Genomic DNA, 18758 nt, shown 5'->3' with positions numbered 1-18758 from the left:
AAAATCTCTTCCTTCTATGTCCCTGACCACAGTGACTGGCACTACATCCCTCTAATACACAGTTGTCTAGGCTAGAAGCCTGGTCATGAGCATGAATTCTTCCTCCCCCTTCCACACACATCTATTCAATCAGCAGATGCTGTTAACTGTGTTTGCTGGTTTGAATATATTATGTCCCCCAGAAAAAGCCATATTCTTTGATGCAGTCTTGTGGGGCAGACATTTTAGTGCTGATTAGATTGGAATTCTTTGAGTGTTTCCATGGAATATGCCCCACCCAACTGTGGGTGATAACTCTGATGAAATAATTTCCATGGAGGTGTGGCCCCACCCATTCAGGGTGGGCTTTGATCAGTGGAGCCATATAAATGGGCTGACAAACAGGGGGAACTCAGTGCAGCTGAGAGTGACATTTTGAAGAGGAGCTACAGCCAAGAGGGACACTCTGAAGAATGCCCAGAAGCTGAGAGAGGAACTGCAGTTTGAAGACAGCCGTTGAAAGCAGACCCTTGCTCTGGAGAAGCTGAGAGAGGACAAATACCCTAAGTGCAACTAAGAGTGACATTTTTGAGGAACTGCAGCCTAGAGAGGAATATCCTGGGAGAAAGCCATTTTGAAACCAGAACTTTGGAGCAGACGCCAGCCACCTTCCCAGCTAACAGAAGTTTTCCGGACACCACTGGCCATCCTCCAGTGAAGGTACCCGATTGCTGATGTGTTACCTTGGACACTTTATGGCCTTAAGACTGTAACTGTGTAACCAAATAAACCCCCTTTTATAAAAGCCAGTCCACCTCTGGTGTTTTGCATTCTGGCAGCATTAGCAAACTAGAACACTGTGCTTCCTAATTTTTTCTCAAACCTGTCTACTTCTGATATCTTCCTATTTGGTTTCTGTCTCCAATTTCTTACCTCCCAACCTAACCTTACCATCAGCCAGAGGGATATTTCTAAAGTGCATATCTGATTATATCATTCCCTTGCTTAAAGTCCTTCATCAGCTACTCAGTGTCCTAAAGATAAAATCCATTAACATTGATCACAAGGCTTTTCATGACCTGTCTCTGCCCACTTCTTCATCCTCCTTTCTCATCACATTTTTCCCTTTCACTATCCTGAACTATTTGAGCCTCTCATTTCTGGGCCTTGGATTATACTATTATCTCTTATCTGGGAGAGTCAGAGGAATTATATTTGACTCACACCATCTATAGACTGCTCTATTACTTATTTTGAGCTGAAATTTGATGCTTTGACTCTCCCATTAAGCTTATTCCCTTTTCCCCTTGAGCCTTTTTCCCTACACAAGTTGGCTTTCTCAGTCTTGACTAGCACAGAGGGGGACTGTTAGCTCTTTCTTTCTAATCACTGTATTCATAATAATGCCACCTAAAAGAGCACTACCTTTTTAGCAGCCACATCATGTTGCTAGTTGCTAAGTTCCATAAGTCCTCTTTTACACAAGCAAGCTGTTAAGCCATGTATCCCTCATCCTGTGGTTACACAGTGGGTTTTCTGTATCTTAACACAGAAACTGATCTGATATTTGAACTGACATGAGCTTGCTAAATTTCATCTTTGTTACAAACCTTAGTTCATCTATTGAGCAATATTTTTTTAATTCAGTTTTATTGAGATGTATTGACATACTATACAATCATCCATGGTGTACAATCAGCTGTTCACAATACCATCTTTTAGTTGTGCATTCGTCACCCCAATCTATTTTTGAACATTTTCCTTACACCGGAAAGAATCAGAATCAGAATAAAAAATAAAAATAAGAAAAAAAAAAACACCCAAATCACCCACCCATCCCACCCTATTTTTCATTTAGGCTTTGTCCCCATTTTTCTACTCATCTGTCCATACACTGGGTAAAAGGAGTGCGATCCACAGGGTTTTCACAATCACACTGTATTGAGCAATATTTTTAACCTAACCCAAAGTCCTACAATATAAGAGTTTAAAAGAGATCCCCTTTCACCCTAGAGACAGAGAAGTGACCCAGAAATGCTCGATCCCAGCCAGAAATCAGCAACCAAAGCAGCAGCAGCACCAGGACCAGAGCCCGGGCCTCCTGACCCCCATCCCTGTGGTTTCTCTAATATGGTACATGAATTCCCATTCCTGAATCCAACCACTGGGGCATACTCTTGAGTGAGATTTTAGATAGCATTAATTCCTTTTGGCAGGAGAAGATATTTTAAGAATAGCATCACTGAACAGCTGGAAACCTGGGCTTCTCCCCTACTGTCAGACTCCTGCCACTTCAAAGAACCCTTCCCCCAAGTCTGCAGTGGGGAGGGCTCAGCGGGAGAGCCTGATGCTTTCCTCTGAAGCCTTGAATCTCATCCACCTCCCATCTATTGATTGACCCCTTATTTTGAGACATCTGTTTGGAGACAAAAAGGAAAGTTTTCCATGCTGTAATTAGGATGGAACTTTTTTTTTTTTTTTTTTTTTTTTTTTTATCAGAAACGGTGGATCTCCTTTTTATTTAATACACTATTTGAGATATTTTCACAATGAGCATATGGCTTTTATAATAATGATTTACAAAAAAAAAATTACCAAAACAAACAAACCTGGAAAAGCATTTTCTCCTCAGCTGGGAAAAATGCTGTTTCTGGAGGGACCTAAACTTGCCTTGTAACTAGTGGCATCTAATGGTCAAACTAAGTTATTACTCTGACATTGGACAAAGCAAGCGCATGGAAGACAGAAGAACAAGGATATGGCAAAGAAGAGGGCGAGAGTGCTTTGTGACTACATACCATTGTCATTTGCTGAAATTGTTCAGTTTATAATTACTGAAATAATTATTCCATTGATTGACTCACATGGGTTTGGTGGTGTGTCACACACAAGCATTGAATGCCAGTTAATGGAGAAAATAATAATTTGCGCTCATGTGGAGTTTTTACATCTTCAAAACATTTTTCTGTGACTATATATTTTTTCCTCACAATAATCCATGAGATGAACAGTTAAAATAGTTTTCTTCCCATTTTACAGATGATGAAATTGAGGTCAGAGAGGGCAAGACGTCAAAGGTCAGCCCTGGACTCCAGGTGCCCAGTCTGACATTCCTTTCCTGGTTTCTGCTGCAGTTGAGGGCAGAGATATGCTTCCTTGATTTTATATTTAGATGTTTTATTAGAAACCATAATCTGTTTTCTCTGCCATTTCAGCAGCTTTTTGTTTCCTACACCTTTTTTTTTTTTTATCATCATTTTATTGAGATATATTCACATACCACGCAGTCATACAAAACAAATTGTACTTTCGATTGTTTACAGTACCATTACATAGTTGTACATTCATCACCTAAATCAATCCCTGACACCTTCATTAGCCCACACACAAAAATAACAAGAATAATAATTAGAGTGAAAAAGAGCAATTGAAGTAAAAAAGAACACTGGGTACCTTTCTCTGTTTGTTTCCTTCCCCTACTTTTCTACACATCCATCCATAAACTAGACAAAGTGGAGTTTGGTCCTTATGGCATTCCCAATCCCATTGTCACCCCTCATAAGCTACATTTTTATGCAACTGTCTTCGAGATTCATGGGTTCTGGGTTGTAGTTTAATAGTTTCAGGTATCCACCACCAGCTACCCCAATTCTTTAGAACCTAAAAAGGGTTGTCTAAAGTGTGCATAAGAGTGCCCACCAGAGTGATCTCTCAGCTCGTTTTGGAATCTCTCTGCCACTGAAGCTTATTTCATTTCCTTTCACATCCCCCTTTTGGTCAAGAAGATGTTCTCCATCCCACGATGCCGGGTCTACATTCCTCTCCGGGAGTCATATTCCACGTTGCCAGGGAGATTCACTCCCCTGGGTGTCTGGTCCCACGTAGGGGGGAGGGCAGTGATTTCACCTTTCAAGTTGGCTTAGCCAGAGAGAGAGGGCCACATCTGAGCAACAAAGAGGCATTCAGGAGGAGACTCTTAGGCACAAATATAGGGAGGCCTAGCCTCTCCTTTGCAGCAACCATCTTCCCAAGGGTAAAACTTATGGTAGAGGGCTCAACCCATCAAACCACCAGTCCCCTATGTCTGTGGTCTTGTTAGCAACCATGGAGGTGGGGTAGGCGAATACCCCTGCATTCTCCACAGGCTCCTCAAGGGGGCACTACATCTTTTTTTTTTTTTTCCTTGTTTGTCTTTTTTCTTTTTTTTTTTTTTTTTAACTTTCCCTTCTTTTTTAAATCAACTGTATGAAAAAAAAAGTTAAAAAGAAAACAAACATACAATAAAAGAACATTTCAAAGAGACCATAACAAGGGAGTAAGAAAAAGACAACTAACCTAAGATAACTGCTTAACTTCCAACATGTTCCTACTTTACCCCAAGAAAGTTACATAATATAGCAACATTTCAGTGAACTTGTTCCTACTACATCCATCAGAAATTAACGGACCATAGTCATTTCTGGGCCTCCCCAGAACGTTAAATAGCTTATCTGTTCTTCTTGGATTATTGTTCCCCCTTCCTTAATTGCTCTCTACTGCTAGTTCCCCTACATTCTACATTATAAACCATTTGTTTTACATTTTTCAAAGTTCACATTAGTGGTAGCATATAATATTTCTCTTTTTGTGCCTGGCTTATTTCGCTCAGCATTATGTCTTCAAGGTTCATCCATGTTGTCATATGTTTCACCAGATCGTTCCTTCTTACTGCCGCGTAGTATTCCAGCGTGTGTATATACCACATTTTATTTATCCACTCATCTGTTGAAGGACATTTGGGTTGTTTCCATCTCTTGGCAATTGTGAATAATGCTGCTATGAACATTGGCGTGCAGATATCTGTTCGTGTCACTGCTTTCCGATCTTCCGGGTATATACCGAGAAGTGCAATCGCTGGATCGAATGGTAGCTCTATATCTAGTTTTCTAAGGAACTGCCAGACTGACTTCCAGAGTGGCTGAACCATTATACAGTCCCACCAACAATGAATAAGTGTTCCAATTTCTCCACATCCCCTCCAGCATTTGTAGTTTCCTGTTTGTTTAATGGCAGCCATTCTATCCGGTGTTAGATGGTATCTCATTGTGGTCTTAATTTGCATCTCTCTAATAGCTAGTGAAGCTGAACATTTTTTCATGTGTTTCTTGGCCATTTGTATTTCCTCTTCAGAGAACTGTCTTTTCATATCTTTTGCCCATTTTATAATTGGGCCGTCTGTACTATTGTCATTGAGTTGTAGGATTTCTTTGTATATGCAAGATATCAGTCTTTTGTCAGATACATGGTTTCCAAAAATTTTTTCCCATTGAGTTGGCTGCCTCTTTACCTTTTTGAGAAATTCCTTTGAGGTGCAGAAACTTCTAAGCTTGAGGAGTTCCCATTTATCTATTTTCTCTTTTGTTGCTTGTGCTTTGGGTGTAAAGTCTAGGAAGTGGCCTCCTAATACAAGGTCTTGAAGATGTTTTCCTACATTATCTTCTAGGAGTTTTATGGTACTTTCTTTTATATTGAGATCTTTGGTCCATTTTGAGTTAATTTTTGTGTAGGGGGTGAGGTAGGGGTCCTCTTTCATTCTTTTGGATATGGATATCCAACTCTCCCAGCCCCATTTGTTGAAAAGACCATTATGGCTCAGTTCGGTGGCTTTGGGGGCCTTATCAAAGATCAGTCGGCCATAGATCTGAGGGTCTATCTCTGAATTCTCAATTCGATTCCATTGATCTATATGTCTATCTTTGTGCCAGTACCATGCTGTTTTGGCAACTGTGGCTTTATAATAAGCTTCAAAGTTAGGCAGTGTAAGTCCTCCCACTTCGTTTTTCTTTTTTAGAGTGTCTTTAGCAATTCGAGGCATCTTCCCTTTCCAAATAAATTTGATAACTAGCTTTTCCAAGTCTGCGAAGTAGGTTGTTGGGATTTTGATTGGGATTGCATTGAATCTGTAGATGAGTTTGGGTAGAATTGACATCTTAATGACATTTAGCCTTCCTATCCATGAACATGGAATATTTTTCCATCTTTTAAGGTCCCCTTCTATTTCTTTTAGTAGAGTTATGTAGTTTTCTTTGTATAGGTCTTTTACATCTTTGGTTAAGTTTATTCCTAGGTACTTGATTTTTTTAGTTGCTATTGAAAATGGTATCTTTTTCTTGAGTGTCACTTCCGTTTGTTCATTTCTAGCATATAGAAACATTACTGACTTATGTGCATTAATCTTGTATCCCGCTACTTTGCTAAATTTGTTTATTAGCTCTAGTAGGTGTATCGTTGATTTCTCAGGGTTTTCTAGATATAAGATCATATCATCTGCAAACAATGACAGTTTTACTTCTTCTTTTCCAATTTGGATGCCTTTTATTTCTTTGTCTTGCCGGATTGCCCTGGCTAGCACTTCCAGCACAATGTTGAATAACAGTGGTGACAGCGGGCATCCTTGTCTTGTTCCTGATCTTAGAGGGAAGGCTTTCAGTCTCTCACCATTGAGTACTATGCTGGCTGTGGGTTTTTCATATATGCTCTTTATCATGTTGAGGAAGTTTCCTTCAATTCCTACCTTTTGAAGTGTTTTTATCAAAAAGGGATGTTGGATTTTGTCAAATGCTTTTTCAGCATCTATTGCGATGATCAATTGATTTTTCCCTTTTGACTTGTTAATGTGTTGTAATACATTGATTGTTTTTCTTATGTTGAACCATCCTTGCATGCCTGGAATGAACCCCACTTGGTCATGGTGTATGATTTTTTTAATGTGTCTTTGGATTCGATTTGCAAGTATTTTGTTGAGGATTTTTGCATCTATATTCATTAGGGAGATTGGCCGGTAGTTTTCCTTTTTTGTAGCATCTTTGCCTGGTTTTGGTATTAGATTGATGTTAGCTTCATAAAATGAGTTAGGTAGTGTTCCATTTTTTTCAATGTTTTGAAAGAGTTTGAGTAAGATTGGTGTCAGTTCTTTCTGGAAAGTTTGGTAGAATTCCCCTGTGAAGCCATCTGGCCCTGGGCATTTATTTGTGGGAAGATTTTTGATGACTGATTGGATCTCTTTGCTTGTGATGGGTTGGTTGAGGTCTTCTATTTCTTCTCTGGTCAGTCTAGGTTGTTCATATGTTTCCAGGAAATTGTCCATTTCTTCTATGTTATCCAGTTTGTTGCCATACAGTTGTTCATAATATCCTCTTATAATTTTTTTAATTTCTTCAGGATCTGCAGTTATGTCACCTTTTTCATTCATTATTTTGTTTATATGGGTCTTCTCTCTTTTTGTTTTTGTCAGTCTAGCTAGGGGCTTGTCAATCTTGTTGATCTTCTCAAAGAACCAACTTTTGGTGATATTTATCCTCTCTATTGTTTTTTTGTTCTCTATGTCATTTATTTCTGCTTTAATCCTTGTTATTTCTTTTCTTCTACTTGGTTTGGGATTGGTTTGCTGTTCATTTTCTAGCTTCTTCAGTTGATCCATTAGTTCTTTGATTTTGGCTCTTTCTTCCTTTTTAATATATGCGTTTAGTGCTATAAATTTCCCCCTTAGCACTGCTTTTGCTGCATCCCATAGGTTTTGGTATGTTGTGTTCTCATTTTCATTCGTCTCTATATATTTAGCAATTTCTCTTGCTATTTCTTCTTTAACCCACTGATTGTTTAGGAGTGTGTTGTTTAACCTCCAGGTATTTGTGAATTTTCTAAGTCTCTGATGGTTATTGACTTCTAATTGTATTCCATTGTGGTCAGAGAATGTGCTTTGAATAATTTCAATCTTTTTAAATTTATTGAGGCTTGTTTTATGTCCCAGCATATGATCTATTCTGGAGAAAGTTCCGTGAGCACTAGAAAAGTATGTGTATCCTGGTGATTTGGGATGTAATGTCCTGTAGATGTCTGTTAAATCTAATTCATTTATCAGATTGTTTAGGTTTTCAATTTCCTTATTGGTCTTCTGTCTGGTTGATCTATCTATAGGAGAGAGTGGTGTGTTGAAGTCTCCCACAATTATTGTGGAAACATCAATTGCTTCCTTTAGTTTTGCCAGTGTTTCTCTCATGTATTTTGTGGCACCTTGATTGGGTGCATAGACATTTACGATTGTTATTTCTTCTTGCTGAATTGCCCCTTTTATTAGTATGTAGTGGCCTTCTTTGTCTCTCAAAACATCCCTGCATTTGAAGTCTATTTTATCTGAGATTAATATTGCTACACCTGCTTTCTTTTGGCTGTAGCTTGCATGAAATATTTTTTTCCATCCTTTCACTTTCAGTTTCTTTGTGTCCCTGTGTCTAAGATGAGTCTCTTGTATGCAACATATTGATGGTTCATTTTTTTTGATCCATTCTGCGAATCTATATCTTTTAATTGGGGAGTTTAATCCATTTACATTCAACGTTAAAACCGTGAAGGCATTTCTTGAATCGGCCATCTTATCCTTTGGTTTATGTTTGCCATATTTTTCCCTCTCTCTATTAATATCCTTTATTGTACCCATACCGAATCTCTTTAGTACTGAACCTTTCTCCAAGTCTCTCTGTCCTGTCTTTGTTTCTCTGTCTGTAGGGCTCCCTTTAGTATCTCCAGTAGGGCAGGTCTCTTGTTAGCAAATTCTCTCAGCATTTCTTTGTCTGTGAAAAATTTAAGCTCTCCCTCAAATTTGAAGGAGAGCTTTGCTGGATAGAGTATTCTTGGCTGGAAATTCCTCTCACTCAGAATTTTAAATATATCGTGCCACTGCCTTCTCGCCTCCATGGTGGCTGCTGAGTAGTCACTACTTAGTCTTATGCTGTTTCCTTTGTATGTGGTGAATTGCTTTTCTCTTGCTGCTTTCAGAACTTGCTCCTTCTCTTCTATGTTTGACAGTGTGATCAGTATATGTCTCGGAGTGGGTTTTTTTGGATTTATTCTATTTGGAGTTCGCTGAGCATTTATGATTTGTGTATTTATGTTGTTTAGAAGATTTGGGAAGTTTTCCCCAACAATTTCTTTGAATACTCTTCCTAGACCTTTACCCTTTTCTTCCCCTTCTGGGACACCAATGAGTCTTATATTTGGACGTTTCATATTATCTATCATATCCCTGAGGTCCATTTCGAGTTTTTCAATTTTTTTCCCCATTCTTTCTTTTATGCTTTCATTTTCCATTCTGTCATCTTCCAGGTCACTGATTTGTTGTTCAACTTCCTCTAGTTTTGTACTATGAGTGTCCAGAATCTTTTTAATTTGGTCAACAGTTTCTTTAATTTCCATAAGATCATCCATTTTTTTATTTAGTCTTGCAATGTCTTCTTTATGCTCTTCTAGGGTCTTCTTGATTTCCTTCATATCCCGTACTATGGTCTCATTGTTCATCTTTAGTTCTTTGAGTAGCTGCTCTAGGTGCTGTGTGTCTTCTGGTCTTTTGATTTGGGTGCTTGGGCTTGGGTTATCCATATCGTCTGGTTTTTTCATATGCTTTATAATTTTCTGTTGTTTTTGGCCTCGTGGCATTTGGTGAACTTGATAGGGTTCTGTTAGGGTTTGTAGACCTACTGAAGTCCTTATCTCTAATTTATCAGATCTACAGCTTCGTGGAGTACACTTTCTCTAACTAACCAGCAGGTGGCGTCCACGAGCCACCTGTTCTCCACAAGCCAGTTCTCCCCTGCTTAGCCTTTTTGGTGAGTGGGGGAGTGAGTCTTGTGGGGCCCAATTGGTGTACCAAGCTTGCGTGTGTAGTTGGTGTTGCCTGCCCTGTATGTGGGGCGTGTTTCTGGGCAGTCGGGGAGGGGGGGTGGCCCTAACAATCAAATCTCCCTGATGATCCTAGAGTTTTAAAGGTGCTGCAATAGTCTAATCCTTCAGTTCAGTCCTGCCACAGTTTGTCTCTGCCACTGACCCATAAGTCTTTGGTATTGGCGTATGGCTCCTGAGACTTGCAAGTGGGCCCCTCTTCCAGGCTGTGCACCCCGGGTCCTCTGTTGAGGGATGACTGTGCTATGTCACAGGTGAGTGCCGTCCCCCCAGGGCAGTTCTGGGCTGCTGGGCTGTGTAGGGAGGCTCCCAGTCTGCTCAAATGATGGCTGAATGGGGCTTTGTTAATTCACACTGCTCTACCTTCCCAGTTCTGGGACATTCAGCTGAGGTTGCAGGGAAGGCTAATGTCCACGCCCAGTTTTGTGGTGTGTGCCTGTTATTTGAAGCCCTTCCGTCACACTGGGTTGTCTGGGGCAGCTCTGGGCTATGGGGCTGGCGATGGGCAGGAGTGTTTCCTGTCCACCAGGATGGTGGCTGTGAGCGGACACCCCCCTTTTCTTGGGAAGTTGTGTTGTTTATTGAATTTTCTCAGCCACTGGATTATTGCCTTTTGTCTCAGAGCTCTCTTAGTTCTGCTCTTGACTTGACGTGCCCAAATTGCAATTCTTTGAAGCTTTCTGTATTGGGCTTCTTAGAGTAATTGTTTTAGAAAAAGAAAAAAGGATTTAAAAAAAAAAAAAAAAAAAAAAACGGCCCTCCTCAGAGATCTAATGGGTTATTGAAATGCTAATAGACGAAGCAACCAGGGTCATTAAGGAAAGGTCCACAGGGCAGAGAGATCAGCTTTTCTTCGGGATTTGCATATGCGCCTCAGGGCCTGAGCTCGGGCTTGAGCTCTGCCCTTCCCCCTTCTATGTTCACCAGAACTCCAAAAATCTTCCGCTTTTATTTTGGAGTTTTTCGTGTTGTTTTTTTTCTATGCCTGTCTCCTCTCTGCTGGGCTGGCTGCTCTCAGAGTCTCTGGTGTCTGGTCTCAGTCTATCTATGGTTGGAGTTTGAATCAGTAGAATGAGTTTCCGATAAGAGCAGCCACTGCACTTCTCCCTTCTCCTTCCCGGAGCTGAGCCTGGCAGGGAGGGGCGCGGGTCCCCTGGCCGCAAAAACTTACAGATTTCGCTGATCTCAGCAGTTCCACGTTTTCATGAGTGTTGTATGAAGTATGCCCAAAGTCAGATTGCTCTGTGGTGTCCAGTCCACGCAGTTCCTGGCTTTTTACCTACTTTCCTGGAGGAGTAACTAAAACTTACAGCTCACCAGTCTGCCATCTTGCCCTGCCTCCCCTAGGATGGAACTTTAAAAGACAAAGCAATGTAACTTGTCACAAAAGACAGGACAGAGCCAATTTCTGCATTATGGAGCTCAAGAGGAATTTTCTGTAGGTTATTTTTTAGCTCTTGCATATTTCACTGGAATAAAATAAATATTGGCCAGTTAATTATAAATCAATATAGCTGCTGTGCACCCTCCTTTAATTGCTCTCAAATAGAGATTAAAAATTTAATGTATCAAAGTTGGTCCTTCCAGGAAGAAGAAAAGAATCATCTGTGACCTTCACATACTGTGAACTGAAGGCTTCTTTCCTTCTGTTAACTGTCTGATCTTTGAACTTCAAGCCTATTCTTCCACATGGCTGCTAGGGCTTTTTCTGACACCATATCTGACCTGTCCCTTTTCACTCTGAACTGTCATGGTTATAATCGTCAGAAGACCACTAGTGTTAGAGTAAGCGAAAAAGGGGAATTTATTATAAGGACGTTGGGAATCTCCCAGCTATGCCTTCGGGATAAACTGAAGTAGATCCTGAGCATTGTGGGGCAGCCAGGAAGAGTGTCTCTCATCTTTCCATCTGCTCTGTGTGACTCACCACATTTTTATTTACAGGCAGGTGGCTTGTGTCTCTTTGGGTGGCATGATGGGACACATGGCTGCCCAAAGCATCTTAGGAATATTATAGATCCTTCCCAAAACAGATGCTATTTTTCCCTGTTCCTCTCCCTTTCTCACAGTGCTGAAAAGCAAGGCACATTCTCTCTCCATTCTTCATGCTCTAGTTTACACACTGTCTTCTCTGCGGCCTTCCTTCTTCCACTCCAGAATGGGTGACTCCCACCAAGCTTTGCACCTACCTTTGTTATTTGTCCCATTGCCTGTAGTGTGACCACTTCCTCCGAAAGACTGAAAGCACCTTGAGGGTAGGAATGTTTCCCCCAGAACCTGGCTCCATTAATATATATTAAAGAAATGAATGAGACTCCAAGTGAAGATATGTAGGAGACAACTGGATCCAGAGGTACAGAGCTCTGATGACAGGGCTGGCTTGGAGCTTGAAACTGGAGATGGCAGCAGAAAAGCCATAGGAGAGGTTGATGAGATTGCCCAGAGAGAGAAACTAGAATTAGAAGAAAAGAAGTCTAGGTCAGAAATTGGGGGAGCACTAACCTTTTAAGACACAGGTCAAGGAAAGGGGACTGCACACAGACTGAGTAGGAAGTGAAGCCTAAGAAAGAGAATGCTTTAAGGAGGAGGGGGTTCTCAAGTATGTGAAGACAGGTGGCCTTGGCGAGAACAGTTTCTGAAGAGTTGTGGGAGCAGAAGCCAAATTATCATGGGTTACAAGTTGACGGTATGTCAGAAGCCAGACCTAGCATGTTTGAGGCCCCTGAGGGTTGCAGAAATAACCATAAGTAGAAGTCTTAAAAAACTAAATAGGCATACAACCCAGCCATTCCTGGGCATTTATCCCAAAGAAAACATGTACACAAATGTTCCTAGCAGCTTTATTTGTAATAGCCAATAACAAGAATTGGCCCAGATATCCTTCGGCAGGTGTATAAACTGGGGCACATATGTATCATGGAATACTACTCAGCAATAAAAAGGAATGAACTATTGCTACACATAACAACTTGAATGAATCTCCAGGAAATTATTCTAAGTGAAAAAAGCCAATCCCAAAAGATTATATACTGTATGATTCCATTTATATAACATTTTTTTTGAAATGACAGAATTTCAAATGGAGGATACATGATTGGTTGCCAGGGTTTGGGCAGGGCCAGGAGGGAGGTGGAAGGGGTTATAAAAGGGGAACATGAGGGACACTGGTGGCATAGGAGCCTTGTGGCATCCTGTTCAGATTGTTCACTATCTTGACTGTGTTGGTGGGGACAGATGATAAAATCGTGTACAATTCCATACTCACATGTGCACACACACACATATGAACACAAGTAAAACTGAGGAAATCTGAATAAGGTAAGTGGCTTGTATCAATGTCAGTATCTTGGTTGTGGTATTATACTACAGTTTTGCAAAATGTTACCATTGGGGGAAACTGGAAAAAATGTATGTGGGATCTCTATTATTTCTTACAACTGCATGGAAATCTACAGTTACCTCAAAATTTTCAGTTAAAAAAAAAGGCAAGTGGGAGCAGACACCAACCCCACTCCCAGTCATGCTTCCTGAGTTCCTACTGCTACTTTAATCAAGCCTTTATCTTTGACCTTCTTTAGCTTTCTGGCACCTGCTTCTGAATTCCCCCAGCCCTAGGCTCACATCACCCTTCCTGCTTGGACTGCTAGGACTTCCCCTTCTAGCTTTTTAACTTAGCCTATGTTGGTCAAGCTCTCTCTGTCCCATGCAACAACTACCCCTTCCATCTTCCCACCCTTGAATCCACATGGGGCTCGAAGATGTGAATGGGAGAGAGAGGTGGTGGGGGGGAGGGGGCAGTGGAAAAAGCCTGGGTCTTAGAGTCAGGTAGACCTGGGGCTAGTTTGAGCCACTAGCCACTCACAGCTGCTGTAGCACTGAGCTCCTTCTGTCTGAGCTTTTATAGGGCTCTGGTAAACTAATCAAGACCCATGCTGAATGGGCAGAGTCACACCTCCATGGTAATAATCTAATCAAAGATATTACCCACAGTTGGGTGGGTCACATCTCCATGGAAACAACCTAATCCAAAGATTCCAACCTAATCAACACTAATATGTCTGCCCCCACAAGATTTCATTAAAGAACATGGCATTTTGGGGGACATAATACATCCAAACTGGCACAATCAGCTTGTGTACAGCCTTTCTACATGGTGAAGGCTCAGTCTTAAGTACCCAGGACTGGAGCTGGAGCCACTCTCCATGACAGGCATCTCTTTTTTCTCTTCATCTGTCTCTCTCCCAGTTACAGCCACAAAGCCTCTTCCTTGTCTCTTCCACCCCCATGCAGAGCTACACAGGCAAACAGACCCAGCTCCATCTAAATTCTAAGAGCAGAGGCTATTAGGGCTCAGTCTGAGACACATATCCTATCCACACATCACACACAGACAAGGCAGGGTATGAGTACAGAAGACTGTGTATAAGTGAGGTTTAGGGAAGGGGTCAATCAGGGAGGGAATTAGATCTTCTGGTCCCTCTCTATAGGGACCTCTCTTGGGTGCTAGAGAAGTTTCCAAGCCAGTTAGGCCTCCTGAGTGATCCCCTATCCTCTGTTTCTTTCTTGGGAGAGTAGAGTTTGTCCTATGCCCTTGCTCATTAGCCAAGATCTTTGCACTCACAGGGAGCCATCTTTGACGACGCTAACAGGCAAGAGGTACATCCTCAGATTCCCAGCGCTGGAGACATTGATGCTGGATGACAACAAACTCTCCAACCCCAATTGCTTTGCCAGCCTGGCAGGGCTCAGGAGGTAAAGCCACTAGCCTCTCCCTGCAGTGCCCTCTCTGATCCCCAGCCTTGCTCACACTGTTGTGCTGCTCAGAAAGCCAGCTCCACCACTTAGCTCTGCAGTGTGGGCATGGGTACATTGTTTCTCTCCTCTGAGCTTTAGCTCATCCATAAAAGTTGGTCATCAGGAAGGACATTTCTGATTATGTGGCTGCTTTGGAAGCAGAAAAGAGAAAAGGAAGGTAGGGGGAGGTATTACTGGAGACAGGATCCTGACTCTAACATAGGATACAAGGGGAAAAAATATCAAAATCAGAAAGAGAAGTTTAACTGTTCACCATGTGAAGAAGCATTTGAAACCTTCAACTTTCCTTGAAGTAAAGAAAATACTGGCATTTAAATGGTTAAGCTTTAATCCCTGGAAATTTTAATTTGGATTCAGCTACCATTTAATGAACACTACTTTGTGCCAGGCCTCTGACATATTGTCTCATTTAATCTCCATAAGAATCTTGAGAAGTTAATAAATATTATCCTCCCCGCTTTAGCGATGGGTTTACTGAGCCCAAAGAGGGTAAGTCACTGGGTCAGGGTCACATGAGAGGAGTACATATCCAAGCCCAATTCCGTGTCTTTTCTCCAAAGTTGCTGGGTCAAAGTCCCTGAGGTATCATTGTTTCTGTAATTCTGTATTTGCTTTTCTTAATCAAAGACTGAAGAAGTTAAGCCTCGAGCAAAACAGGATTTCCCGGATCCCGTACCTGCAGCAAGTCCATCTCCGTGATGGGTCGGGGGACTGGATTGGAGGCAGGGAGAGTCCCCAGAAAGAGTCCCGATCCCTGCTGCAACCGAAGTCATGGGTGTTTGAGGCCTCTGACGAGCAACCAGGTTATACTGTGCTGCCCATGAAAAAGGACGTTGACCGGACAGGTGGGTGGTGCCCCTCGTTCCAGAGGCTGCAGCCCTGTTCTAGTTTGCTAATGCTGTGGAATGCAAAACACCAGAGATGGATAGGCTTTTATAAAACGGGGGTTTATTTCACTACACAGTTACAGTCTTAAGGCCACAAAGCGTCCAAGGTAACATCTCAGCAATCGGGTACCTTCACTGGAGGATGGCCAATGGCGTCCTCTAAACCTCTGCTAGCTAGGAAGGCAGCTGGCGTCTGCTCCAAAACTCTGGCCTCAAAACGGCTTTCTCCCAGGACATTCCTCTCCAGCAAGCTTGCTTCTCTTCAAAACATCACTCTCAGCTGCACTCTCTTTTCTCTCTTTGAGTCAGCTCATTTATATAGCTCCACCAATCAAGGCCCACCCCGAATGGGTGGGGCCACACCTCCATGGGAACATCTCATCAAAATTATCTCCCACAGTTGGGTGGGGCACACTCCAAGCAAATCTAACCAGCACCAAAACTTCTGCCCCACACAAGACTACAAAGATAATGGCATTTGGGGGACACAATACACTCAAACCGGCACAAGCCCCATAGCTGAGATGAGCTCCTGCGGGTTTATTCTGCAAGGCTGTGGCTTTCTGAGGAGCTGCTGCATTCGCACTGCTGGGCCTTGGGAGGTGCAGGTCTCACATGCACTGTTTCAGTCATTTCCCAACTGGTTCCATCAGTTAATATGCTTTTGAAATCTAATTAAAAGTGATTTTAAAAGTCTCTTTTCCCAAATAACAAGAAACTCAGGCTTATCAGGGATGGTTAATTCAGGGGTGCATTGATGTTACCAAGGGAGTCGGGTTCTTTCTATCCTCTTTTCTGCCTTCAGCCTGCTTGCTGGTCCTTTTAAGCTGGTTCCCACTGGGGTCTCGACATGGCCACCACAGTTCCAAGAACCACATCCAGATGGCAACAGTCAGAGACAGAAAGGAAGAGAAGTGTCACCTTTTTATAAACCAAGATCTCTTTACTACATGTGGATATTTCTGGATTATATATTCCATTCCACCATACGTTTTTGTTTATATTTATTTTAAATTGAGGGATAATTTACCTCAGTACAGAAATCTTGTGTGTAGGGCTTGAATTTTTACATATATACACCCTTTCAACCATTACCCATATTACAATATAGAGCATTTCCAGTGTCCTGTGTGGTGCCCTCCCAATCAGTACCTCCTCCAAGAATAACCACTATCCTGACCTCTGTCCCCATAGATTAGCTTTGCCTAACTGCAAACTGATGTATATGGAATCATACAGCATATGTACTTTTGCGTCTGATTTATTTCACTCAGCATTGTGTCAGTAGGATTCATTTGTGTTGTTGCAGGTTATCAGTAGTTCACTATTTTTTATTACTATTTATTCCATTTATACCACAATTTATTTACATTTTTACTATTTATAGGCATTTTGGTTAGTTCCAGGTTTGGGCTATTATGGATAAAGCTGCTATGATCATTCTTTTACATATCTTTTGGTGGGTGTATTCCTGGGAGTGGGATTACTGAGTCATGGAGTGTAGACGTATATTTAGCATTAGTAGATACTGCCAAACACTCTTCCAAAGTGGGTAAACCAGTTTTCACTCCCACATCAATGTAAGAGATTTCCAGTTACTCAGTATTCTCACAAACTTGGTAATGCCAATCTTTTTAATTTTAGCCATTTTAGTGAGTATGTCAGGGTATCTCAGTGTGATTATAATTTCTGTTTCTCAAATGGCTAATGATGTTGAGCACCTTTTCATAAGTTTGTGGGTCGCTTTTACAAACTCTGTTGGGAGTACCTGTTCAAGTCTTCTGCATTTATTTAAATTGGCTTATATGTCTTTTCTTAGTGTTTTTTGGGGGGGTGGGGTGGGGTGGGGGGAGTTCTTTATATATCCTGGATATAACTCCTTTGTCAGATACATGCTTTATACAAATCTTCCCCTAGACTTTGACTTGTTTTTTCATATTCTTAATGGTGAATTTTGATGAACAGAATTAATGAAGTCAAGTTTATCAATCTTATTTTTGTGCTAAGTGCTTTTTATTTCCTATTTTAGAATTTTTGCCTATCTCAAGGCTATGAAAATACTCTTATTTTCTTCTAGAAGCTTGATTGTTTTAGTTTTACAATTTTGGTCTATGATCCTTCTAGAATTAATTTTGGTATATGATGTGGAGTCAAAATTTATTTTTTTATATTACTATCCACTTGACCCAACACCACTTATTGAAAAGGCTATCTTCTTTCCCCCACTGTGTTGCAGTGGAGGCATTATCAGAAGTTGGTGCCGGTATATGTGTCTGAATTACTGTAGCTTTACAGTAAGTTCTCTGGCTGTGTTGTTGTTCTTCAGAATCATCATAGCTATTATTGGGCCTTTGCATGTTCATGTACATTTTAGTATCGGTTTATCAATTTCCACACAAAAATCCTGCTGGGATTTTGACTGGAATTCCATTGAACCTGTAGATAAATTTGGAGAGAATTGACATCTTTACAATAGTGAGTTTTAAAATTCATAATAATAATATGCCCTACCATTTTTTAGGTCTTTTTAAATTCTTCTCAATGATGCTTTATGGTTTTCAATGTTGAGATTGTGGGCATCTTCCATTAGATTTATTCTTGGCTATTTGATCTTTTTTTTGTTAATGTCAATGGTATTGTGTTTGTATATTTCATTTCCGCTTGTTTGTTGCTAGTAAATAAACTTGTATCCAGCAACCTCCCTAAATTCACTTATCATTTCTAATTAATTGCAGGTTCTTTGGATTTTTATGTTCACCATCATGACATCTGCAAATAATGACAGTTTTATTTATTCTTTTCCGATCTTAATACCTTTCTTACATCTTTTTACTTCCTTATTTTGCTTGATAAGATTTCCAGTACAATGCTGAATAAAAGTGGTGCTAGTGGATATCCCCGTTTTGTTCCCAACCTTAGAAGAAAAGTGTTAGGTATTTTAAAATTAAGCATGAGTTAGCTGTAAACTATTTTTTGTAGATGATTTTTATCAGATTAAAGACATTTCTTTGTATTCCTGATTTCTGAAAGTTTTTATTATGATAGAGTGTTGAATTCTGTCACATGCTTTTTCTGTGTCTATTGAGATGATCATGTGAGTTTTCTTCTTTAATTTGTTAATATGGTTAATTATATTGATTGCTTTGTGAATGTTGGACCAGCCATGCATTTCCAGGGTAAACCCCACTTGGTCGTGATCCTTTTACTATGTTGCTGGATTTAATTTGCTGACATTTTATTGAGGATGTTTGCATCCCTGTTCAGGAGATAGGTTAGTATATTATCTTCCTTTGTTAAAATGTTCTTGTCAGGATTTATAATCAATGTTATGCTTGCCTCATAAAATGAGTTTGGAAGTGTTCA

At 40.8% G+C, this 18758-nt stretch overlaps 1 protein-coding gene across 13 annotated transcripts in view; it reads left to right on the top strand.

Annotated features, from left to right (window-relative positions):
- Positions 1 to 18758, top strand: part of XRRA1 (X-ray radiation resistance associated 1) — a 113768-nt gene that overhangs the window by 68807 nt on the left and 26203 nt on the right. For 10 of the 13 annotated variants that reach the window (XR_005217495.1, XM_037840669.1, XM_037840666.1 and 7 more), the window contains 2 exons: positions 14317 to 14445; positions 15136 to 15353. Coding sequence is in view for 12 of the 13 variants with exons in the window: in XM_037840669.1 (XP_037696597.1) it covers positions 14317 to 14445; positions 15136 to 15353 (347 nt within the window). In the remaining variant the exon portion in view is untranslated. Of the gene's footprint in view, positions 1 to 14300; positions 14446 to 15135; positions 15354 to 18758 lie in introns of all 13 variants that reach the window. The other 3 variants (XM_037840671.1, XM_037840672.1, XM_037840668.1) reach the window with 2 other exon arrangements.

Source organism: Choloepus didactylus, chromosome 6 (assembly GCF_015220235.1).
Source record: "Choloepus didactylus isolate mChoDid1 chromosome 6, mChoDid1.pri, whole genome shotgun sequence".
Taxonomy (NCBI): domain Eukaryota; kingdom Metazoa; phylum Chordata; class Mammalia; order Pilosa; family Megalonychidae; genus Choloepus; species Choloepus didactylus.
This window is presented reverse-complemented; position numbering and strand designations above follow the sequence as displayed.